Raw genomic sequence first — 27,765 nt, 5'->3', positions numbered from 1 at the left:
TATGGTGGTTACAGCAACATGAGACCAGCAGGTCTGGGGTATGGTGGTTACAGCAACATGAGACCAGCAGGTCTGGGGTATGGTGGTTACAGCACCATGGGACCAGCAGGTCTGGGGTATGGTGGTTACAGCAACATGAGACCAGCAGGTCTGGGGTATGGTGATTACAGCACCATGAGACCAGCAGGTCTGGGGTATGGTGATTACAGCACCATGAGACCAGCAGGTCTGGGGTATGGTGATTACAGCAACATGAGACCAGCAGGTCTGGGGTATGGTGGTTACAGCAACATGAGACCAGCAGGTCTGGGGTATGGTGGTTACAGCACCACGAGACCAGCAGGTCTGGGGTATGGTGATTACAGCACCATGAGACCAGCAGGTCTGGGGTATGGTGGTTACAGCACCATGAGACCAGCAGGTCTGGGGTATGGTGATTACAGCAACATGAGACCAGCAGGTCTGGGGTATGGTGGTTACAGCAACATGAGACCAGCAGGTCTGGGGTATGGTGGTTACAGCAACATGAGACCAGCAGGTCTGGGGTATGGTGGTTACAGCAACATGAGACCAGCAGGTCTGGGGTATGGTGGTTACAGCAACATGAGACCAGCAGGTCTGGGGTATGGTGGTTACAGCAACATGAGACCAGCAGGTCTGGGGTATGGTGATTACAGCAACATGAGACCAGCAGGTCTGGGGTATGGTGGTTACAGCAACATGAGACCAGCAGGTCTGGGGTATGGTGGTTACAGCAACATGAGACCAGCAGGTCTGGGGTATGGTGATTACAGCAACATGAGACCAGCAGGTCTGGGGTATGGTGGTTACAGCAACATGAGACCAGCAGGTCTGGGGTATGGTGGTTACAGCAACATGAGACCAGCAGGTCTGGGGTATGGTGGTTACAGCAACATGAGACCAGCAGGTCTGGGGTATGGTGGTTAAAGCACCATGAGACCAGCAGGTATGGGGTATGGTGGTTACAGCAACATGAGACCAGCAGGTCTGGGGTATGGTGGTTACAGCACCATGAGACCAGCAGGTCTGGGGTATGGTGGTTACAGCACCATGGGACCAGCAGGTCTGGGTTATGGTGGTTACAGCACCATGAGACCAGCAGGTCTGGGGTATGGTGGTTACAGCAACATGGGACCAGCAGGTCTGGGGTATGGTGGTTACAGCACCATGAGACCAGCAGGTCTGGGGTATGGTGATTACAGCAACATGAGACCAGCAGGTCTGGGGTATGGTGGTTACAGCACCATGGGACCAGCAGGTCTGGGGTATGGTGGTTACAGCACCATGAGACCAGCAGGTCTGGGGTATGGTGGTTACAGCAACATGAAACCAGCAGGTCTGGGGTATGGTGGTTACAGCACCATGAGACCAGCAGGTCTGGGGTATGGTGGTTACAGCACCATGAGACCAGCAGGTCTGGGGTATGGTGGTTACAGCACCATGAGACCAGCAGGTCTGGGGTATGGTGGTTACAGCAACATGAGACCAGCAGGTCTGGGGTATGGTGGTTACAGCACCATGAGACCAGCAGGTCTGGGGTATGGTGGTTACAGCAACATGAGACCAGCAGGTCTGGGGTATGGTGGTTACAGCAACATGAGACCAGCAGTTATGGGGTATAGTGGTTACAGCACCATGAAACCAGCAGGTCTGGGGTATGGTGGTTACAGCACCATGAGACCAGCAGGTCTGGGGTATGGTGGTTACAGCAACATGAGACCAGCAGGTCTGGGGTATGGTGGTTACAGCACCATGAGACCAGCAGGTCTGGGGTATGGTGGTTACAGCAACATGAGACCAGCAGGTCTGGGGTATGGTGGTTACAGCAACATGAGACCAGCAGGTCTGGGATATGGTGGTTACAGCACCATGAGACCAGCAGGTCTGGGGTATGGTGGTTACAGCAACATGAGACCAGCAGGTCTGGGGTATGGTGGTTACAGCAACATGAGACCAGCAGGTCTGGGGTATGGTGGTTACAGCACCATGAGACCAGCAGGTCTGAGGTATGGTGGTTACAGCACCATGAGACCAGCAGGTCTGGGGTATGGTGGTTACAGCACCATGAGACCAGCAGGTCTGGGGTATGGTGATTACAGCAACATGAGACCAGCAGGTCTTGGGTATGGTGGTTACAGCAACATGAGACCAGCAGGTCTGGGGTATGGTGGTTACAGCACCATGAGACCAGCAGGTCTGGGGTATGGTGGTTACAGCAACATGAGACCAGCAGGTCTGAGGTATGGTGGTTACAGCAACATGAGACCAGCAGGTCTGGGGTATGGTGGTTACAGCACCATGAGACCAGCAGTTCTGGGGTATGGTGGTTACAGCAACATGAGACCAGCAGGTCTGGGGTATGGTGGTTACAGCAACATGAGACCAGCAGGTCTGGGGTATGGTGGTTACAGCAACATGAGACCAGCAGGTCTGGGGTATGGTGGTTACAGCAACATGAGACCAGCAGGTCTGGGGTATAGTGGTTACAGCAACATGAGACCAGCAGGTCTGGGGTATGGTGATTACAGCAACATGAGACCAGCAGGTCAAGGGTATGGTGGCTACAGCACCATGAGACCAGCAGGTCTGGGGTATGGTGGTTACAGCACCATGAGACCAGCAGGTCTGGGGTATGGTGGTTACAGCACCATGAGACCAGCAGGTCAAGGGTATGGTGGCTACAGCACCACGAGACCAGCAGGTCTGGGGTATGGTGATTACAGCACCATGAGACCAGCAGGTCTGGGGTATGGTGATTACAGCAACATGAGACCAGCAGGTCTGGGGTATGGTGGTTACAGCAACATGAGACCAGCAGGTCTGAGGTATGGTGGTTACAGCACCATGAGACCAGCAGGTCAAGGGTATGGTGGTTACAGCACCATGAGACCAGCAGGTCTGGGGTATGGTGGTTACAGTACCATGAGACCAGCAGGTCTGGGGTATGGTGATTACAGCACCATGAGACCAGCAGGTCTGGGGTATGGTGGTTATAGCACCATGAGACCAGCAGGTCTGGGGTATGGTGATTACAGCAACATGAGACCAGCAGGTCTGGGGTATGGTGGTTACAGCACCATGAGACCAGCAGGTCTGGGGTATGGTGGTTACAGCACCATGAGACCAGCAGGTCTGGGGTATGGTGGTTACAGCAACATGAGACCAGCAGGTCTGGGGTATGGTGGTTACAGCAACATGAGACCAGCAGGTCTGGGGTATGGTGGTTACAGCACCATGGGACCATCAGGTCTGGGGTATGGTGGTTACAGCAACATGAGACCAGCAGGTCTGGGGTATGGTGATTACAGCAACATGAGACCAGCAGGTCTGGGGTATGGTGGTTACAGCACCATGAGACCAGCAGGTCTGGGGTATGGTGGTTACAGTACCATGAGACCAGCAGGTCTGGGGTATGGTGGTTACAGCAACATGAGACCAGCAGGTCTGGGGTATGGTGGTTACAGCACCATGAGACCAGCAGGTCTGGGGTATGGTGATTACAGCAACATGAGACCAGCAGGTCTGGGGTATGGTGGTTACAGCAACATGAGACCAGCAGGTCTGAGGTATGGTGGTTACAGCAACATGAGACCAGCAGGTCTGGGGTATGGTGGTTACAGCAACATGAGACCAGCAGGTCTGGGGTATGGTGGTTACAGCACCATGAGACCAGCAGGTCTGGGGTATGGTGGTTACAGCACCATGAGACCAGCAGGTCTGGGGTATGGTGGTTACAGCAACATGAGACCAGCAGGTCTGGGGTATGGTGGTTACAGCAACATGAGACCAGCAGTTATGGGGTATAGTGGTTACAGCACCATGAAACCAGCAGGTCTGGGGTATGGTGGTTACAGCACCATGAGACCAGCAGGTCTGGGGTATGGTGGTTACAGCAACATGAGACCAGCAGGTCTGGGGTATGGTGGTTACAGCACCATGAGACCAGCAGGTCTGGGGTATGGTGGTTACAGCAACATGAGACCAGCAGGTCTGGGGTATGGTGGTTACAGCAACATGAGACCAGCAGGTCTGGGATATGGTGGTTACAGCACCATGAGACCAGCAGGTCTGGGGTATGGTGGTTACAGCAACATGAGACCAGCAGGTCTGGGGTATGGTGGTTACAGCAACATGAGACCAGCAGGTCTGGGGTATGGTGGTTACAGCACCATGAGACCAGCAGGTCTGAGGTATGGTGGTTACAGCACCATGAGACCAGCAGGTCTGGGGTATGGTGGTTACAGCACCATGAGACCAGCAGGTCTGGGGTATGGTGATTACAGCAACATGAGACCAGCAGGTCTTGGGTATGGTGGTTACAGCAACATGAGACCAGCAGGTCTGGGGTATGGTGGTTACAGCACCATGAGACCAGCAGGTCTGGGGTATGGTGGTTACAGCAACATGAGACCAGCAGGTCTGAGGTATGGTGGTTACAGCAACATGAGACCAGCAGGTCTGGGGTATGGTGGTTACAGCACCATGAGACCAGCAGTTCTGGGGTATGGTGGTTACAGCAACATGAGACCAGCAGGTCTGGGGTATGGTGGTTACAGCAACATGAGACCAGCAGGTCTGGGGTATGGTGGTTACAGCAACATGAGACCAGCAGGTCTGGGGTATGGTGGTTACAGCAACATGAGACCAGCAGGTCTGGGGTATAGTGGTTACAGCAACATGAGACCAGCAGGTCTGGGGTATGGTGATTACAGCAACATGAGACCAGCAGGTCAAGGGTATGGTGGCTACAGCACCATGAGACCAGCAGGTCTGGGGTATGGTGGTTACAGCACCATGAGACCAGCAGGTCTGGGGTATGGTGGTTACAGCACCATGAGACCAGCAGGTCAAGGGTATGGTGGCTACAGCACCACGAGACCAGCAGGTCTGGGGTATGGTGATTACAGCACCATGAGACCAGCAGGTCTGGGGTATGGTGATTACAGCAACATGAGACCAGCAGGTCTGGGGTATGGTGGTTACAGCAACATGAGACCAGCAGGTCTGAGGTATGGTGGTTACAGCACCATGAGACCAGCAGGTCAAGGGTATGGTGGTTACAGCACCATGAGACCAGCAGGTCTGGGGTATGGTGGTTACAGTACCATGAGACCAGCAGGTCTGGGGTATGGTGATTACAGCACCATGAGACCAGCAGGTCTGGGGTATGGTGGTTACAGCACCATGAGACCAGCAGGTCTGGGGTATGGTGATTACAGCAACATGAGACCAGCAGGTCTGGGGTATGGTGGTTACAGCACCATGAGACCAGCAGGTCTGGGGTATGGTGGTTACAGCACCATGAGACCAGCAGGTCTGGGGTATGGTGGTTACAGCAACATGAGACCAGCAGGTCTGGGGTATGGTGGTTACAGCAACATGAGACCAGCAGGTCTGGGGTATGGTGGTTACAGCACCATGGGACCAGCAGGTCTGGGGTATGGTGGTTACAGCAACATGAGACCAGCAGGTCTGGGGTATGGTGATTACAGCAACATGAGACCAGCAGGTCTGGGGTATGGTGGTTACAGCACCATGAGACCAGCAGGTCTGGGGTATGGTGGTTACAGTACCATGAGACCAGCAGGTCTGGGGTATGGTGGTTACAGCAACATGAGACCAGCAGGTCTGGGGTATGGTGGTTACAGCACCATGAGACCAGCAGGTCTGGGGTATGGTGATTACAGCAACATGAGACCAGCAGGTCTGGGGTATGGTGGTTACAGCAACATGAGACCAGCAGGTCTGAGGTATGGTGGTTACAGCAACATGAGACCAGCAGGTCTGGGGTATGGTGGTTACAGCAACATGAGACCAGCAGGTCTGGGGTATGGTGGTTACAGCAACATGAGACCAGCAGGTCTGCGGTATGGTGGTTACAGCAACATGAGACCAGCAGGTCTGAGGTATGGTGGTTACAGCACCATGAGACCAGCAGGTCAAGGGTATGGTGGCTACAGCACCACGAGACCAGCAGGTCTGGGGTATGGTGATTACAGCACCATGAGACCAGCAGGTCTGGGGTATGGTGGTTACAGCACCATGAGACCAGCAGGTCTGGGGTATGGTGATTACAGCAACATGAGACCAGCAGGTCTGGGGTATGGTGGTTACAGCAACATGAGACCAGCAAGTCTGGGGTATGGTGGTTACAGCACCACGAGACCAGCAGGTCTGGGGTATGGTGATTACAGCACCATGAGACCAGCAGGTCTGGGGTATGGTGGTTACAGCACCATGAGACCAGCAGGTCTGGGGTATGGTGATTACAGCAACATGAGACCAGCAGGTCTGGAGTATGGTGGTTACAGCAACATGAGACCAGCAGGTCTGGGGTATGGTGGTTACAGCAACATGAGACCAGCAGGTCTGGGGTATGGTGGTTACAGCAACATGAGACCAGCAGGTCTGGGGTATGGTGGTTACAGCAACATGAGACCAGCAGGTCTGGGGTATGGTGGTTACAGCAACATGAGACCAGCAGGTCTGGGGTATGGTGATTACAGCAACATGAGACCAGCAGGTCTGGGGTATGGTGGTTACAGCAACATGAGACCAGCAGGTCTGGGGTATGGTGGTTACAGCAACATGAGACCAGCAGGTCTGGGGTATGGTGATTACAGCAACATGAGACCAGCAGGTCTGGGGTATGGTGGTTACAGCAACATGAGACCAGCAGGTCTGGGGTATGGTGGTTACAGCAACATGAGACCAGCAGGTCTGGGGTATGGTGATTACAGCAACATGAGACCAGCAGGTCTGGGGTATGGTGGTTACAGCAACATGAGACCAGCAGGTCTGAGGTATGGTGGTTACAGCAACATGAGACCAGCAGGTCTGGGGTATGGTGGTTACAGCACCATGAGACCAGCAGTTCTGGGGTATGGTGGTTACAGCAACATGAGACCAGCAGGTCTGGGGTATGGTGGTTACAGCAACATGAGACCAGCAGGTCTGGGGTATGGTGGTTACAGCAACATGAGACCAGCAGGTCTGGGGTATGGTGGTTACAGCAACATGAGACCAGCAGGTCTGGGGTATAGTGGTTACAGCAACATGAGACCAGCAGGTCTGGGGTATGGTGATTACAGCAACATGAGACCAGCAGGTCAAGGGTATGGTGGCTACAGCACCATGAGACCAGCAGGTCTGGGGTATGGTGGTTACAGCACCATGAGACCAGCAGGTCTGGGGTATGGTGGTTACAGCACCATGAGACCAGCAGGTCAAGGGTATGGTGGCTACAGCACCACGAGACCAGCAGGTCTGGGGTATGGTGATTACAGCACCATGAGACCAGCAGGTCTGGGGTATGGTGATTACAGCAACATGAGACCAGCAGGTCTGGGGTATGGTGGTTACAGCAACATGAGACCAGCAGGTCTGAGGTATGGTGGTTACAGCACCATGAGACCAGCAGGTCAAGGGTATGGTGGTTACAGCACCATGAGACCAGCAGGTCTGGGGTATGGTGGTTACAGTACCATGAGACCAGCAGGTCTGGGGTATGGTGATTACAGCACCATGAGACCAGCAGGTCTGGGGTATGGTGGTTATAGCACCATGAGACCAGCAGGTCTGGGGTATGGTGATTACAGCAACATGAGACCAGCAGGTCTGGGGTATGGTGGTTACAGCACCATGAGACCAGCAGGTCTGGGGTATGGTGGTTACAGCACCATGAGACCAGCAGGTCTGGGGTATGGTGGTTACAGCAACATGAGACCAGCAGGTCTGGGGTATGGTGGTTACAGCAACATGAGACCAGCAGGTCTGGGGTATGGTGGTTACAGCACCATGGGACCAGCAGGTCTGGGGTATGGTGGTTACAGCAACATGAGACCAGCAGGTCTGGGGTATGGTGATTACAGCAACATGAGACCAGCAGGTCTGGGGTATGGTGGTTACAGCACCATGAGACCAGCAGGTCTGGGGTATGGTGGTTACAGTACCATGAGACCAGCAGGTCTGGGGTATGGTGGTTACAGCAACATGAGACCAGCAGGTCTGGGGTATGGTGGTTACAGCACCATGAGACCAGCAGGTCTGGGGTATGGTGATTACAGCAACATGAGACCAGCAGGTCTGGGGTATGGTGGTTACAGCAACATGAGACCAGCAGGTCTGAGGTATGGTGGTTACAGCAACATGAGACCAGCAGGTCTGGGGTATGGTGGTTACAGCAACATGAGACCAGCAGGTCTGGGGTATGGTGGTTACAGCACCATGAGACCAGCAGGTCTGGGGTATGGTGGTTACAGCACCATGAGACCAGCAGGTCTGGGGTATGGTGGTTACAGCAACATGAGACCAGCAGGTCTGGGGTATGGTGGTTACAGCAACATGAGACCAGCAGTTATGGGGTATAGTGGTTACAGCACCATGAAACCAGCAGGTCTGGGGTATGGTGGTTACAGCACCATGAGACCAGCAGGTCTGGGGTATGGTGGTTACAGCAACATGAGACCAGCAGGTCTGGGGTATGGTGGTTACAGCACCATGAGACCAGCAGGTCTGGGGTATGGTGGTTACAGCAACATGAGACCAGCAGGTCTGGGGTATGGTGGTTACAGCAACATGAGACCAGCAGGTCTGGGATATGGTGGTTACAGCACCATGAGACCAGCAGGTCTGGGGTATGGTGGTTACAGCAACATGAGACCAGCAGGTCTGGGGTATGGTGGTTACAGCAACATGAGACCAGCAGGTCTGGGGTATGGTGGTTACAGCACCATGAGACCAGCAGGTCTGAGGTATGGTGGTTACAGCACCATGAGACCAGCAGGTCTGGGGTATGGTGGTTACAGCACCATGAGACCAGCAGGTCTGGGGTATGGTGATTACAGCAACATGAGACCAGCAGGTCTTGGGTATGGTGGTTACAGCAACATGAGACCAGCAGGTCTGGGGTATGGTGGTTACAGCACCATGAGACCAGCAGGTCTGGGGTATGGTGGTTACAGCAACATGAGACCAGCAGGTCTGAGGTATGGTGGTTACAGCAACATGAGACCAGCAGGTCTGGGGTATGGTGGTTACAGCACCATGAGACCAGCAGTTCTGGGGTATGGTGGTTACAGCAACATGAGACCAGCAGGTCTGGGGTATGGTGGTTACAGCAACATGAGACCAGCAGGTCTGGGGTATGGTGGTTACAGCAACATGAGACCAGCAGGTCTGGGGTATGGTGGTTACAGCAACATGAGACCAGCAGGTCTGGGGTATAGTGGTTACAGCAACATGAGACCAGCAGGTCTGGGGTATGGTGATTACAGCAACATGAGACCAGCAGGTCAAGGGTATGGTGGCTACAGCACCATGAGACCAGCAGGTCTGGGGTATGGTGGTTACAGCACCATGAGACCAGCAGGTCTGGGGTATGGTGGTTACAGCACCATGAGACCAGCAGGTCAAGGGTATGGTGGCTACAGCACCACGAGACCAGCAGGTCTGGGGTATGGTGATTACAGCACCATGAGACCAGCAGGTCTGGGGTATGGTGATTACAGCAACATGAGACCAGCAGGTCTGGGGTATGGTGGTTACAGCAACATGAGACCAGCAGGTCTGAGGTATGGTGGTTACAGCACCATGAGACCAGCAGGTCAAGGGTATGGTGGTTACAGCACCATGAGACCAGCAGGTCTGGGGTATGGTGGTTACAGTACCATGAGACCAGCAGGTCTGGGGTATGGTGATTACAGCACCATGAGACCAGCAGGTCTGGGGTATGGTGGTTACAGCACCATGAGACCAGCAGGTCTGGGGTATGGTGATTACAGCAACATGAGACCAGCAGGTCTGGGGTATGGTGGTTACAGCACCATGAGACCAGCAGGTCTGGGGTATGGTGGTTACAGCACCATGAGACCAGCAGGTCTGGGGTATGGTGGTTACAGCAACATGAGACCAGCAGGTCTGGGGTATGGTGGTTACAGCAACATGAGACCAGCAGGTCTGGGGTATGGTGGTTACAGCACCATGGGACCAGCAGGTCTGGGGTATGGTGGTTACAGCAACATGAGACCAGCAGGTCTGGGGTATGGTGATTACAGCAACATGAGACCAGCAGGTCTGGGGTATGGTGGTTACAGCACCATGAGACCAGCAGGTCTGGGGTATGGTGGTTACAGTACCATGAGACCAGCAGGTCTGGGGTATGGTGGTTACAGCAACATGAGACCAGCAGGTCTGGGGTATGGTGGTTACAGCACCATGAGACCAGCAGGTCTGGGGTATGGTGATTACAGCAACATGAGACCAGCAGGTCTGGGGTATGGTGGTTACAGCAACATGAGACCAGCAGGTCTGAGGTATGGTGGTTACAGCAACATGAGACCAGCAGGTCTGGGGTATGGTGGTTACAGCAACATGAGACCAGCAGGTCTGGGGTATGGTGGTTACAGCAACATGAGACCAGCAGGTCTGCGGTATGGTGGTTACAGCAACATGAGACCAGCAGGTCTGAGGTATGGTGGTTACAGCACCATGAGACCAGCAGGTCAAGGGTATGGTGGCTACAGCACCACGAGACCAGCAGGTCTGGGGTATGGTGATTACAGCACCATGAGACCAGCAGGTCTGGGGTATGGTGGTTACAGCACCATGAGACCAGCAGGTCTGGGGTATGGTGATTACAGCAACATGAGACCAGCAGGTCTGGGGTATGGTGGTTACAGCAACATGAGACCAGCAAGTCTGGGGTATGGTGGTTACAGCACCACGAGACCAGCAGGTCTGGGGTATGGTGATTACAGCACCATGAGACCAGCAGGTCTGGGGTATGGTGGTTACAGCACCATGAGACCAGCAGGTCTGGGGTATGGTGATTACAGCAACATGAGACCAGCAGGTCTGGAGTATGGTGGTTACAGCAACATGAGACCAGCAGGTCTGGGGTATGGTGGTTACAGCAACATGAGACCAGCAGGTCTGGGGTATGGTGGTTACAGCAACATGAGACCAGCAGGTCTGGGGTATGGTGGTTACAGCAACATGAGACCAGCAGGTCTGGGGTATGGTGGTTACAGCAACATGAGACCAGCAGGTCTGGGGTATGGTGATTACAGCAACATGAGACCAGCAGGTCTGGGGTATGGTGGTTACAGCAACATGAGACCAGCAGGTCTGGGGTATGGTGGTTACAGCAACATGAGACCAGCAGGTCTGGGGTATGGTGATTACAGCAACATGAGACCAGCAGGTCTGGGGTATGGTGGTTACAGCAACATGAGACCAGCAGGTCTGGGGTATGGTGGTTACAGCAACATGAGACCAGCAGGTCTGGGGTATGGTGGTTACAGCACCTTTAGGCTGGTTCAAGTACAGGCTGCTGCATTTCTCCCTCTCTGTATGCATGTGTTTGTCAGGTATGCGTGTCAGTAAGAGTAGCGGTGCACACTAGCTGTGATAGAGAGGAATTCCTTCCTGACCCTGGTTGTGAATGTGTGTGTGTGTTATGGCACAGGAGCAGTCCATGTGTATGCTGTTGTGAACTCCTGAGAGACTCCTGTCCTGGAAAACGATCTGAGAGAGCAAAGGAAAGCCACGCTGCTCGCCATTAAAAATTCATACTGTTCCTTACTGCACACAGGCAATGAGCATACACACACACACACACACACACACACACACACACACACACACACACACACACACACACACACACACACACACACACACACACACACACACACACACACACACACACACACACACACACACACACACACACACACACACACACACAGAGAAAGGAGTGGGACAGAAGGGGTTAAACATGATGGGCTGGACAGGAAGTGTTGCATCATCTTCTTCTGTGATTTAGCAGAGCCTTATCCCCAGCTACATCAGTATGTAGCACCTTCATTTTGATAAACTCCCTGATTCGACCTGATCTGGAGATTACCGTAGCATTGTCTTTCATCTTCAGGAAAATCAGATGCGTTGTCAGCATTGTGGCTAAGACTGTGGCTGAGCCTCAGAGTCAGAACACATACATTATCCCTCTATAGACATGAATAATCGAGTGTCAGCCATACCTGGACACCAGGTTTACATCATTTCCTGTAGAGAACATATTCCATCATCAGCCTTCAGATTAACCCCCAACTCACTCCGTCACTGCTAAAGCTACAGTTCACAGATAAGATACAAGCTGGGACAGATTCATTCTGAAACAACATTGAGTGTAACTTACACAAAGTTTGTGTTGGTTAAAATGGGATGGCTTTAATAATGTTTTTCTATTTAAAAATAAATATTTGGATTGCATAACTATAAATATATATATATATTTTTTACCAATAATCCAATGTTCAGCAGTCTCCCTTTGACCTTGTCAACATCATTACTCCCATTCAAGTCAGCCGGTGACATCACCACCTTCCATTGTTTTTCTTAGCTTGGAGCAGTTTCTTATGGTCTCATTTGACAGATAGAGTCTCATTACAAGTGTTTGTTTTCCCAACAGCACCATTTGCTGTGACAGTGGGGTCTGCCAGCTCTGTCGGCTGCAGTAAAAACTCACTCTGGAGTGCAGTTAACAGGACCATCTGAACAGCCCCACACACACGCACACACACACACACACACACACACACACACACACACACACACACACACAACACACACACACACACACACACACACACACACACACACACACACACACACACACACACACACACACACACACACACACACACACACACACACACACACACACACACACACACACACACACACACAGTCTTACACACACAGTGGCCAGTCCCGTCTTTGGAGATTGACACACAGTCAGAGCACAGTATGGCCTCTGCAGGCCCCCATACAGACATGTCCACCGACATCCCCTTAAAGGAGGTAAGGCACAGAAGACCTTCAGTCCGTGTGCTGTGAGAAAGATTTCCATTTGCCTTTGCAACCTCAAATGTTACTTGTCAATAACGTTGTCAAAATGTGACATTACTCTCTCTGACCCGGGTCGATTGACAATGAAAAAGAAACGAGGGCTCAGGTGAGTACAACAAAATCATTACTCTATCTGTCTGCCCTGCAGTCAGGACTCAACTCTTTAGCTGTGCAGAAATCCAATACCCTGAAAACTCTGCACATCTCATATTACAACTCTGTCTAGCTCCATTGTATTGTTATACCTAAAACACATTGATTGCAGAGTATATGAAACTGGAGTTACGCTATCTACAGTAAATATACCTGGACCAGGCAGGGAGTGGAGCTGTCAGCACCTTTCCCACTAGGTGCTAAGAGGGTTCTACAGAGGTGGGAATATCTCATTCTCCTCTCCCCAACAACACTGAGAGCCTGTTGTGCTATGGCTGGAGTCGTAACCCCGTGAAGGACCGGGGCCTTGGTCTTACTGGATCCAGGTTGAGGCTCATCTCACAGGGTGTTGGGGAGCAGACAGAACTCTACCCACTCCCACTCTCCGGGATGATGCAGTGTGTTTGGGCTCCGCGCTGACACAAAGCAAATACGGTGTAATAGATGGCAAATGAACTGCGCTGTGGACACCACCAATTAATCAAAAGGCAGATTGCTGTAGTCTCTCCTCACTATCGCAGGAAAAAGGAGTGGATCTCACCTCCTTAAAATGAATGGATTGTATCTGAGGTTAATTATTATTTACTATTGGGTCTCTTTGGGAGATTTCCGCTGCTTAAGGAAATGGCCGCTGATGTGGAACCAAGGTAAGAGACTACTGTGTTGTTAGGAGCAGTGAACTATTTATTTGTGCCTGTAACCATGCAATATCCTGCCAGAATACATTAATTTCTTTCAGTCTCATCTCACTGTTTCTGGTGTCAGTGCATCACATGTATTTTCATCAAGTTTGTGTACTATAACAGTCAACTGTAATCGGTACAATAACATCTATTGGCAGCCAGAGTCCAGTGCCCTCTGTCCATTCCATAGTGTTACAAAGACTAGCCCAGGGTGTGACTGTCCCAGGGTATGACTGGCACAAGGTATGACTATCCAAGGGTATGATGACTGGCCCAGGGTTTGATGACTGGCCCAGGGTATGGCCCAGGGTATGACCTTCCAAGGGTATGATGACTGGCCCAGGGTTTGATGACTGGCCCAGGGTATGACTGGCCCAGAGTATGGCCCAGAGTATGACTGTCCCAGGGTATGACTGTCCAAGGGTATGATGACTGACCAAGGGTATGATGACTGTCCCAGGGTATGACTGGCCCAGAGTATGGCCCAGAGTATGACTGTCCCAGGGTATGACTGTCCCAGGGTATGACTGGCCCAGAGTAGGACTCTCCCAGGGTATGACTGGCCCAGAGTATGGCCCAGGGTATGACTGTCCAAGGGTTTGATGACTGGCCCAGGGTTTGATGACTGGCCCAGGGTACGACTGGCCCAGCTGCCCAGCCCATGTGCCCTTCTGATTTGTTCCCTGGCCATGTAAAAATAACATCTGTAAATGAAGGCTAGAGCCACACACATACGCACACACACACACACACACACACACACACAAGTTTCAGTGACTGGAGAGGACTGATGTAATTATCATGTGGTGACCCGGGCGCGGTCCCCTCTTTGACACGTGTCCTTTTTTCTAATTTACGACTGGCCCTCTCGTTTAGTGGCGCAGGGGGACTCCTACACGCTGAGTGGGCAGGTGGGCAGGCAGGCGGGCAGGCAGGTGGGCGTGCAGGAGGGTGGCTTTTATGGGACAGGGCTACCAAAGTTTACAGCACGTCTCCCATCGATCAAAGCCATCAGTGACATTAATCATACCCTAAACCAATTCCTATGGCATCTCCCCCTCCATAGCCCATCACACAACACGGGCACATGGAGGAGATGGAGATGAGGATTATGCCGCTTCACACCACTGCCAAGCCAGGAGAGGCCTTCTCTGGCAGGTACAGTTAGCTACGTGTGGGGGAGGGGAGATTCAGAATAGCATGGAGACTCCTACATACTACACACCTCCACTATACTGGAGCATAGAATGAAAATGAGAAAACCAGATAGGAAAGTGATATAACCTTCACTGTGCTAAAGCATGTTATAACGTCAGAAAGGAGGGGCTTAGTGATTGACCTACACATGACCAAAACACTGCAACAGCATATAAGACTGTACTGAACCATAATCACTCCCACTATTCACTCTCTCTCCAATAAGAGGAAACCCCAAGGCAATGGACAGTACATTATAAATGAGTAGAACTACAGTACATGGCCATCTCCACAGTGGGACAATGACAGGCAGACTGACACCACAGACACTGTACTACTGTAATGAAGGTGATTGAGTCTCACACAGCCCCATCTAGTAATGGCTGTACTGTAATAATCAGGCCTTAGTGGCCAATAGAACGGACCAGTTTACAGACCAATAAAACAGTCCAGAACAGTAGTGTCTGTCTGCAGTCCCAGCAGAGCAGAGCTACTGTAGCCACAGCGGCAGACAGGTCAGAGCTAAATGAATCACATCTATCTATGGGCTCTGGGAGAGGTGACAGTGCAATAGAGCCCAGTCACTTAGATAGCAGCTGAGAGGAGGGATGTGACTGGGGCAGATGTCATTCCACAACCCTCCGAGTGTGGATAGCCAGTCCAATGAAACACTAAGAGAGGGATTGTCCATGAACCCCTATTGCCCCTATCTCAACAAGTGGGTGAAGACCAGACCACTCTGAATTGCCACGGATATAGTACTCTGTATTCAACTTGATATGACCAGTACACTGGTGTGCGTGGCTATGCTTGTGTTCCTTGATGGCGGATATGCGGGCATGTTATCCTGTTCATGCAGCTGGGTGTACAGTGGAGCCGTGTCATAATACAGCCTAATGCCACTTTAGGGTCGGGTCATTAGCCTGGGTGGGCATGTGCCAGCCAGTGTAATCCTTATCTGATTGGACTATGAGACTAATCCTGCTCTGGAGCACTGGCACTGCCCAGCCCAACAATCTCTGCACTATCTCTCATTCTGTGTCTCTCTCTTACACACACACACACACACACACACACACACACACACACACACACACACACACACACACACACACACACACACACACACACACACACACACACACACACACATACACACACACACACACACACACACACACGCCAGATATATACACATGCATGTACGCACACGCGCGTGTAAACATTCACACGCACACACACACAGACACACACACAAACGTGTACACACACACACAAACAAGTGCTCAGGCTCAAACACACATACACCAACAAAAACATACACATGGAGAAAACACTAGTTGTCACGATCGTCATGGGAAGAAGTGGACCAAAGCACAGCGTGGTACGTGTTCATTCTATTTATTTACTGAACACCGACAACAACAAAACAAATTACGAACGTGACGTTCTGCAGGGCAAAATAACAACCAATGCAAAAATAAGATCCCAAAAATGAAAGAGGGAAAAAGGACTGCCTAAGTATGATTCCCAATCAGAGACAACGATAGGCAGGTGCCTCTGATTGGGAACCACACTCGGCCAAAAACAAAGAAATAGAAAACATAGAAATAAAGAAACTAGAATGCCCACCCCACATCACACCCTGACCTAACCAAATAGAGAAATAAAACGGCTCTCTAAGGTCAGGGCGTGACACTAGTAGATTACTCACACCTGTTCAAAACGCTACACCCACATACTCATGTAGAAAACCATAAGATACAGTGCCTGTACACACACACTGGTATAGTCTCAAGATGATTGACAGGAAGGAACTGAGTGAGGCCACACGAACAAGTCCTGGAGTTAGGTAATTCATTCCCTGAACCATCCTACATGCATTCTCTTCACCACCAGGCCATTTCCACAACTGAGAAACCAGGAAATTGTACCAAGTGGGTGGATTTCAAGTTTTTTTCATGCAGAGGGTAAAGCTGGCCCCCATATATTTTCATTCATATGGCATCACAAAGCATTGGACTACTCTTCCAAACGGCATGGAGGTAGTAAACAAAGCACATGTATTCCCTCTATTGCTGATAGTCCTTCATGGGAAACGGCTCTGCCAGTGAACCCCGAGGCAGGGGGTGAATTATTGGTCTTGCTGAAGAAAACCACTCATACAACAGGTGATAGGAGGAAATGGGGGGTAACACAGCCACCAAAGTAGTCCTCTTTTGTCAAAGGATTTTCCCATCTTCTTTTGCACCTCCTGCCCGCCCCCCCTCCTCCTTCCTTTCTTCGTTTCTCCTCCTATAGCCGAGGCAGAGGGGGGCGCTGTAATGAAGATGAATGGGGCAGATTAGCGTGGAGCGAGGCGTGGCGGTGTGTTATACCTGGCTGTGAAGAGCGGAGGCCGTGCTGAGCAATGTGGATGCTCCGGTAGGCAGTCGCCCAGCCCAGACAGGATGGAGCAGTGTTCCCCCCTCCCTCTGGGGCTCAATCCATTAGCACCACACATGTTTACCGTATGCTTAACACACACAGAACATAGCCCCAGACAAATCCCCCTACCTCATCCCCTTTGTATGGCTCTGCCTCAGTATGACAATAATACACAGACTTGTTTGCACAGGCTTCCAAAGCATAGGCCAGTATAACTGCCAGTATAAATGCTAGTATAACTGCTCATATAACTGCCAGTATAACTGCTAGTATAACTGCTAGTATAACTGCTCGTATAACTGCCAGTATAACTGCTAGTATAACTGCTCGTATAACTGCCAGTATAACTGCTAGTATAACTGCCAGTATAACTGCTAGTATAACTGCCAGTATAACAGCTAGTATGACTGCTAGTATAACTGCCAGTATAACAGCTAGTATAACTGCCAGTATACCTGCCAGCCAGTATACCTGCCAGTATAACAGCTAGTATAACTGCCAGTATAACTGCCAGTATAACTGCCAGTATAACTGCCAGTATAACTTCTAGTATAACTGCTAGTATAGCTGCCAGTATAACTGCTAGTATAACTGCTAGTATAACTGCCAGTATAACAGCTAGTATGACTGCTAGTATAACTGCCAGTATGACTGCTAGTATAACTGCCAGTATACCTGCTAGTATAACAGCTAGTATAACAGCTAGTATAACTGCTAGTATAACAGCTAGTATAACTGCCAGTATAACTGCCAGTATACCTGCCAGTATACCTGCCAGTAAAACTGCTAGTATAACAGCTAGTATAACTGCCAGTATAACTGCCAGTATAACAGCTAGTATAACAGCTAGTATAACTGCTAGTATAACTGCCAGTGTAACTGCCAGTATAACAGCTAGTATAACTGCTAGTATAACAGCTAGTATAACTGCCAGTATAACAGCTAGTATAACTGCCAGTATAACAGCTAGTATAACAGCCAGTATAACTGCCAGTATAACTGCTAGTATAACTGCTAGTATAACTGCCAGTATAACTGCTAGTATAACTGCTAGTTTAACTGCCAGTATAACAGCTAGTATAACTGCCAGTATAACAGCCAGTATAACTGCCAGTATAACTGCTAGTATAACTGCCAGTATAACAGCTAGTATGACTGCTAGTATAACTGCCAGTATAACAGTTAGTATAACTGCCAGTATACCTGCCAGCCAGTATACCTGCCAGTATAACAGCTAGTATAACTGCCAGTATAACTTCCAGTATAACTGCCAGTATAACTGCCAGTATAACAGCCAGTATAACTGCCAGTATAACTTCTAGTATAACTGCTAGTATAGCTGCCAGTATAACTGCTAGTATAACTGCTAGTATAACTGCCAGTATAACAGCTAGTATGACTGCTAGTATAACTGCCAGTATGACTGCTAGTATAACTGCCAGTATACCTGCTAGTATAACAGCTGGTATAACAGCTAGTATAACTGCTAGTATACCAGCTAGTATAACTGCTAGTATAACTGCCAGTGTAACTGCCAGTATAACAGCTAGTATAACTGCTAGTATAACAGCTAGTATAACTGCCAGTATAACAGCTAGTATAACTGCCAGTATAACAGCTAGTATAACTGCCAGTATAACTGCCAGTATAACTGCTAGTATAACTGCTAGTATAACGGCTAGTATAACTGCCAGTATAACAGCTAGTATAACTGCTAGTATAACAGCCAGTATAACTGTTAGTATAACTGTTAGTATAACTGCTAATATAACTGCTAGTATAACAGCTAGTATAACTGCTAGTATAACAGCTAGTATAACTGCCAGTATAACAGCTAGTATAACTGCCAGTATAACTGCCAGTATAACTGCCAGTATAACAGCCAGTATAACTGCCAGTATAACTGCTAGTATAACTGCCAGTATAACAGCTAGTATGACTGCTAGTATAACTGCCAGTATAACAGTTAGTATAACTGCCAGTATACCTGCCAGCCAGTATACCTGCCAGTATAACAGCTAGTATAACTGCCAGTATAACTGCCAGTATAACTGCCAGTATAACTGCCAGTATAACAGCCAGTATAACTGCCAGTATAACTTCTAGTATAACTGCTAGTATAGCTGCCAGTATAACTGCTAGTATAACTGCTAGTATAACTGCCAGTATAACAGCTAGTATGACTGCTAGTATAACTGCCAGTATGACTGCTAGTATAACTGCCAGTATACCTGCTAGTATAACAGCTAGTATAACAGCTAGTATAACTGCTAGTATACCAGCTAGTATAACTGCCAGTATAACTGCCAGTATAACAGCTAGTATAACATCTAGTATAACTGCTAGTATAACTGCCAGTGTAACTGCCAGTATAACAGCTAGTATAACTGCTAGTATAACAGCTAGTATAACTGCCAGTATAACAGCTAGTATAACTGCCAGTATACCTGCCAGTAAAACTGATAGTATAACTGCTAGTATAACAGCTAGTATAACTGCCAGTATAACTGCCAGTATAACAGCTAGTATAACATCTAGTATAACTGCTAGTATAACTGCCAGTGTAACTGCCAGTATAACAGCTAGTATAACTGCTAGTATAACAGCTAGTATAACTGCCAGTATAACAGCTAGTATAACTGCCAGTATAACAGCTAGTATAACTGCCAGTATAACTGCCAGTATACCTGCTAGTATAACTGCTTATATAACGGCTAGTATAACTGCCAGTATAACAGCTAGTATAACTGCTAGTATAACAGCCAGTATAACTGTTAGTATAACTGTTAGTATAACTGCTAATATAACTGCTAGTATAACAGCTAGTATAACTGCTAGTATAACAGCTAGTATAACTGCCAGTATAACAGCTAGTATAACTGCCAGTATAACTGCCAGTATAACTGCTAGTATAACTGCTAGTATAACAGCTAGTATAACTGCTAGTATAACAGCTAGTATAACTGCTAGTATAACGGCTAGTATAACTGCCAGTATAACAGCTAGTATAACTGCTAGTATAACAGCCAGTATAACTGTTAGTATAACTGTTAGTATAACTGCTAATATAACTGCTAGTATAACAGCTCGTATAACTGCTAGTATAACAGCTAGTATAACAGCTAGTATAACTGCCAGTATAACAGCTAGTATAACTGCTAGTATAGCTGCTAGTATAACTGCCAGTATAACAGCTAGTATAACAGCTAGTATAACTGGGTGCTAGTGTATTAGGGTGACTATGACAATATAGGCTCCAAAGGATTTTATTCTGCGTTTAAAATGTAGTCTTGAATATTTATTTCTCACTGTAGAAGAGGCATTTAGTATTTAGTATTATATTGGGATCCCTAAGTACTCTTCCTCGGGTCCAAACAGGAAACAAAACAACAAATAAATACCTAAAATTCATAATATAATATACATAATCCTCCTGTTGGTAGAGCATGATTTGTGGGTTTGATGCCCTTAGGGACCAGTACGAAAAAGTATGAACATGTATGTACTGTAAGTCACTGTGGATAAGAGCATCTGCTAAATGACTAACATGTAAATGTGAATAATATACATAACACTACATAATACTACATAACCTCCTGCCTCTACCTCACGCTTCAGAAACAGGAGATGACTCCTGCCCTATGAGCCGTTCTGGCTCTCACAAGGCCACCCACCTACATAATACAATATACTGTATAATACAGTGCAAATTGCAATACAAAACATATTAAAATGACTGCGTCTCATTTGATGTGAATGAGTGGAGCAAGCATAGAACTGTGATGTATGCTGAACTCTAATCTTTGACCTTCCTCGTAATGGACTGTGTTACTCCTGTTAGATGTTGTTTGCCCAAATAGTAAACCAGGGGCACATTGTTGCCAAATCTTGTGGAGGACTCTTTGCTGATAGCACACATCGTTTGGTTTCTCTGATGTCAGGACAATTGAATCAAATACTGCAACAGATCAAGGGACTCGGCATTCATATGAACCAGCTCCAAGGGCAATGTAAGATTTCACAAATTAATCGCATGCTTTGGCGATGGCATATGCTATTGCATTTTCAGTATGACTAATAGCACAGGCGACTAGTGAAAACAAGTGTAAATCTACAAAATCTATATAAGCCATATTTTATGGAACCAGTGCTGGAGAGGGAAAAGGACCTGAATGTTCACCGGAGGAGAGATCAGTGAGAAGTGCCTCTACCTTCACACAAACATGCATACACGCACGCACGCACGCACGCACCCGCACGCACGCACGCACGCACGCACGCACACACACACACACACACACACACACACACACACACACACACACACACACACACACACACACACACACACACACACACACTCAGCCTGTATGGTTACTTTCTCATGGGTGAGGCTAGGTATGGTATTACAGGGCCTGGAGTGAGCAGTAGAGTGGTAGATGGTTGTGTGGGCATTCCCCTCTGTGATCAGGGGCTCTCCAGGAGCTGATTAAACAAACACAACCCCTCGCCCACCTGGGCACACAACATGAGCTGTATGAGTGGGCCAGAGCTGGGCTACAGCAAATCACTGTCTGCATTGTCAGATGTGATACAGACAGGATGCATCATCATCCATCGTAACAAGGTAGCTACCGATATATGAGACACAAGGTGTAGGATGGTGATTTTCCATACAAAGTACCCACTTGATTTCAGCATTGGCATGAACCTCTTCATGCTGTAGTTACAATATCCACCTGAGATGGCAGACATAGCAGCACCACACCTGGTCTGTAGCAGGAGCTTCTTGTGGCTGAGCTGCTGCTTATACTCCATGGCAGCTGGATCCGGCTCTGCAGTTTACTTCCTATTTTTCAATATCACAGATTTCGGTATAAATTGTGCTAATTACCCATGAATAAATTCACCCGATTGCGTTTTTTTAAGCCCAATTTCCACAGCAGGAAGTCGTTTGGATTGGTATTCAAATGAATCTGACCTCGATGTGTAAATGCGATGGTGCCGTTCTCCGCTTCCTCCCCTCATCAAGGCCTGAGACCATTCATGAATCGCAAATTACAAATCAGTGTTCATTTCCTGCTATTTGGATCACAAATTCAAAGGAGGGTGGCTGTTATCTTGCCACAAAAGAGAAGCTGCGGCATATGGGCTTTGTAATTGTAATTCACCTTGTGCCAAGTATAGGAGATTTTGGTCAGGTCTGGACTATGAACAATTGTCTGTTAATTACATAACAGCCTGACTAAGGCAAAGGCCAGTCATATCACTGATTTTCTCCACCTTCACAGATAAGTGTGAATTTTCAACAGAGGTTAAAAATCTCTAGTCTTTGAAAACCTCTCCACAGCTGTAGTTAACCTGTGATGGGTCACGTTGAGACCTAAAATGGCTCTCCCACTGTATGTCCTGGCTAGCACAGGAGAACAGATGCAGAGAGCTCCTGGAAAGGGTAGCTGCAGGGTGTCAGACAGACCTTGAACAAACCTTAAGCAGATGCTTAAACCGCCCTGACAGACATGGCCAACGTCAGCCATCCTACCTTGGTCAAAATTACCCAGTAATGTCGATTAAGAAATGAACATAAAACAGTAATTTTGCCCAGGAAACTCTCTAAATAAAAATACATCCATGTAATTTCCAATTTTTTTATACATTTTTGCCAATGTGAATTTAACATGCCAAAAAACACATACAGTAACTTTATTTTGTGCAAACATACACATTTTGAAGAGTTCAAATCATCAGATCTTTACAGTTGAATGGCACTGACATTATTTTCATGAACCACTTCCTGGGGCTGACTTCACCTCAGGCTGTTAGAGCAGAGATCTGACCTGAGACTGACTGCTTACTGCTTATCAAATGACAGAGGAGTGTGCAGAGAGACAGGAGGCATGTGTGAATCTCTCTGCTAAGAAGATGTAACGCTGCGTGACCTCACAAGGTTACGCTCAAAGTCAGCATCTGACGCCTCCGCCAGAGCATGACAGGAAACAAGACCCCGCTGTGTGTCAAGTCAAGACGTGGGAGGTGGTCTTGAACCTGCGCTTGAGAGGTGACTGTGTTTGACAACTCAGAAAATACTAAGCACTGCCAGGTCAAAGGTTAAATGACAAGCACTGTTAAGGCACCCCATCATCCCGAGGTCAAAGGTGGGGTCTGGATGGAAATAGACCTTTGACAGGAATGGCTGACTCTCTGTTGCTCTTGTGCACTGGTCATTATCATATGTTATTACAATTAGAAATGTTTGAAGAATGGCATGGTCACTTGGTGCTGTTTTGAACAATACAATCGACTGGTGGCAAAGAATGTAGAAAAGTAATGTTTTGAAGGTTTCACTTGGGGATTGTGTATAGGTCTAAGAGGTGTGAAATGGAGGGTTCTTACAGTAGTTCATTGGCCCAATTCTGTGTTTGATACACTGTATGGGGCTTAAGATAAACCTGATCCACATGGCATATGTCAGTAGAAAAGCAAAGGAAGGGATACAAGTTATAACGTCAACGAGTGGGATAGGTTTTACTACATGTAGGTAAAGGTTAAAATGTAATCACTATGGTATACTGACATGGAGAAAATAAAGTGACTGCAAAACGCATGTGGCTCAATTACCTTCTAAGCAACACGTCCTCCACAATCCCGAATGGGTCATCACCTCTTCGTTCTTCTTGCTGGTCTCGTTATCGCTGACCGACTTTGACTTGCACGTGCCGCGCGAGTACAGCCAGTAGTCCGTGCCAACCGCGATGGTCATGAGACTGAAGGCGGCAAATGCGCCGACCGTGGTCAATAGCATCTGAACTCCGCGGTCAAACAGACCCATATTTCCGCATTCCATGAAAGGGGGACCCCCTTTCCTCTTGATATATAGGAAATAAATATTTGAAAATTTACGGGACCAAACCAAACTAAAAAAATGGGATATATTTGAGCGAAAGGAGGGGGGAGAAGGTGGATGCGGTAGGAACCTTATGGTTGCGTTTGGGTGAGGACTGACTAAGAGAAATTGGGTTACCTTTTAGGGTAGTTTCGGGAGGAGGACGCAGTGTCTCTCTCCCCAGATGGGTTTACTAAATGTTACCTCAAATATAAGAATTATGGACAAAGTAATGGCCTCTAAAATGGACTGTAGCGTCAACTGCTATCCCTATGACTACAACTAGCCTACACTGGCAGTTGCAGCATAAACCTACTAATGTAGAGATAATATTATGTATAATATACAATCACGGTAAGTGATAGGTAGAGAGAGACTGTAATATAAATGGAAAAGGGGATAGCCTCAATCAAAATTCAGTAGGCTATTACGCTTTGAGACTAGCTTTTGTCTCATGCTTTACAATGTAGCATTTAACACATGTAGATCGCTGGAAATGTGTTTCTTGATATGCAAGGTTTGCAGATAAGTACTATTCTATGGATAGCACTGAATGAATATGAGCTCAAATGTATGAAGAGAAGAGGGTGGGGGTGGTGTTAGAGTAATGGTAGGCTTACAACAATTCTGCCTGGCAAGTCAATACGTCTCTTAGATGCGAAATTAATTACAATTATTGTTGGCATATAATGCTGAATTTGTATATATTTTATGTTTAATTATGTTTGAATAACCCTATGTCAGGGCTATTATAGTCAAGATGGAAAAGCAAGGAGAGAAACAGGGACGGGAAATGAAGGACAGGGAAAATAAGAAAAGCAATTGTAAATAAATGGACGATTCAAGTCCAGTGGAAACAAATGAAAATAATCCTGGGGTCTATATTATATAAGAAAGTAAAATACTATAGGGCTGGCATCAATTTGACAAATCAACCAACAATGGAATGAAGAAATCAAGCCCAATTAAAAAAATAATGAATTAGTAAAGAAACAGATAAATCAGGTCAAAAATAAATTAAACAAGCGCTAGATTTCCTTTTTCCTAAAATTCTGATCCCCAGTTTCCATATGTAGCCCTTAGCTCTTTGAAGGTTTCCGCCGAAAATGGGGATTTGCGGTTGGAAAGGGTGCAGTCGACGATCCGGAGAGAGCGGGGTGCATCCAGCAAGGCAAGCCAACCATTACTCGACATAGAGCCGGGAAGAGGAGAAAGAGGAGTTGGGGATGCCGCCGGAACTGATCCGTTTTAGTACCACTGTTAATACTGTTGTTACTTGGATATCCAAATTCACGGTTGTATCACACCCAGAACCGGAACCAGAACCTTCCCACTTGCATAGCCCTTGCGCCATGTAAATCGAAAATAATCTGATAGAAAACTCAGTTGCAAATCAAAGCAAAAAAGGACAGTATATGTTCCAATCCTTGTTCCTTCCCTTGTTCGTTCAGATGACAGCGGAGTTTTTCTTCTGAGGGTGTAGGAGTGTGTAGCTGGGCTAGAAAAATATTACACAACCGGAGGAAGTGACCGACAGCACGCCACGCCGACCCAACAGCACAGATCCACAGAGCCGTTGAGAGGGGCGCAAATTGGAGTCCGTATATTCTGGATGTCAGTGTCAGCGATGCATTTAATTGAGGTTTTCTCCTCTAAAACGATGGTTTATGTCAGTGTTTGAATGCTGTTTGTAGTGCTGAAGATTATGAGTATATTTTCTTCCCACATTGACTGATGCTATACTCTGGCTTTAGTAGGCTACAGTGCTCGTCCACCGATGCTGGAACGATAGCCTATTAAAGATTTTAATTCCATTTCTGGAGTGGAGGGAGGGGTGAGTAGGGGGTGCGGGGGTTGCGGGCTGGTTTTGTGTGTGTGTGTGTGTGTGTGTGTGTGTGTGTGTGTGTGTGTGTGTGTGTGTGTGTGAAAAGAGGGGTGTGGGGTTAGTTAGAGCTGGTTGAAGGATTATGGAGAACTGTATTTTATATTTAAGCATTAGCATTATAAGCCCTGACGTGCTTTGGGTTATTGCCACCCCAGGTGTTTATGATAGCCTATTCATTGTGGTCATAATGTTCCTAAAATAACCCCCCAAAATGATTTATTGGATTGAGTCTGAATTGCGTGACTCTACTATTTTTCGTGCTCGCTTGGATTGGACTTTGGGTGCCAATTTCTCCGATTTTGGTTTCTCTCCCTCTATCATCATTTGTTTAATTACCAAATAACATTTCCATATTTTGACGCAGGACAGCCTCATGAGATGGACTCGCTTTTGAACTGTTTTCAGACTTGGCCATTTTGATCCAAACAATCACAGTGTCATTTATAATTGCAAAGCAATCAGATTTATTAGCTCCTGCCACTGCCAGCTAAATATTTTCTCGGTCCTATACATGTAATTACTCCATGCACCTTCACTGCAATAACTCTGATTGGGGAAATAAGCAGTAGGAAGTTAGAGAAACGCGCGCGGGTTGTCCGCCACTGCTCTTGAATGTGTGGTCCAGTCTCAAAGTGCTGAAAGGACAGCTCCCTCCGCGCGCCGTAAGCGTCGTTCAGTGTTCAGGAGCTTGTCTCCCCCTAGCTTTCATGCGCCGCAACTGCAATTGAGCGTTTCATTCCAACAGCTATAGAAAGAACTACGGAAGTCCAGAGAGGACATATGAATAAAACAATTATTCCCTCCTATTGTGGAGATATTGTCTTGTGATCATGACATAACAAACGTTGTTTTGTCGAGTTCACGAGATGAACTCTATACATGATAGCTTGACAATATGGCTAAGGCAGAGCCAAGGGTGGATCAATGCATCCATTTTTATTTTGATAAGGGATTAACCCAGGCAGAAATTTCATTTTGTCTGGCAGTTATATATTGCTTCCAGTTTTGGCTCCAGTACAATCACATTTTAAAGACATGTAAAAGTGATGTTGCACTACTATTTTAAATAGGGCGGCAGGACGGCAGGTGGCCTAGTGGTTAGAGCTTTGGACTAGTAACCGAAAGGTTGCAAGATCGAACAAGGCAATTAACCCACTGTTCCTAGGCTGTCATTGAAAATAAGAATTTGTTCTTAATTAACTGACTTGCCTAGTTAAATAAAGGTCAAATAAAAAAATAAAAATTTAATGTTGAATGTTTATGGCAAGAAAAGTTAACATTGAGGTTTGTGGTTGCAGACTACCAATGAAAGCTTACTTTAATTTCTTGAATAGTTTTAACAGGGAGGTTGACCTTTCAATAGCAGCCAAACACAGTCACAAACAACAATTAAAAACTAGTACAGAAAAATCAAACTAGTTAAACAGGTGAAGTGAATCACATGTTGAGGTTTCTAAATACTCAAACATTTCATGAAGGTTACAGTCTATTTGTCATTTCAGCCATAAATGGTGGGCAAAATGTTGTGATACTGAAGGACAGCACCGCCATTCATCCAGTTATACAAATCATCTCACTGACACATTTCTGGCGGCAGGTAGCCT

General features: G+C 47.7%; 1 protein-coding gene across 1 annotated transcript in view; it reads right to left on the bottom strand.

Moving 5' to 3' along the window:
• LOC139565110 (voltage-dependent calcium channel gamma-2 subunit-like) overlaps nt 1-26,068 on the bottom strand; it is a 77,796-nt gene extending 51,728 nt beyond the window's left edge. The window contains exon 1 of the mRNA XM_071385199.1: nt 24,012-26,068. Coding sequence (XP_071241300.1) covers nt 24,012-24,237 — 226 coding nt within the window. The 5' untranslated portion in view covers nt 24,238-26,068. The remainder of the gene's footprint in view (nt 1-24,011) is intronic.
• Between the last annotated feature and the right edge of the window lie 1,697 nt (nt 26,069-27,765).

The sequence above is a fragment of the Salvelinus alpinus genome, chromosome 36 (genome assembly GCF_045679555.1).
Source record: "Salvelinus alpinus chromosome 36, SLU_Salpinus.1, whole genome shotgun sequence".
Classification (NCBI taxonomy): Eukaryota; Metazoa; Chordata; class Actinopteri; order Salmoniformes; family Salmonidae; genus Salvelinus; species Salvelinus alpinus.
This window is presented reverse-complemented; position numbering and strand designations above follow the sequence as displayed.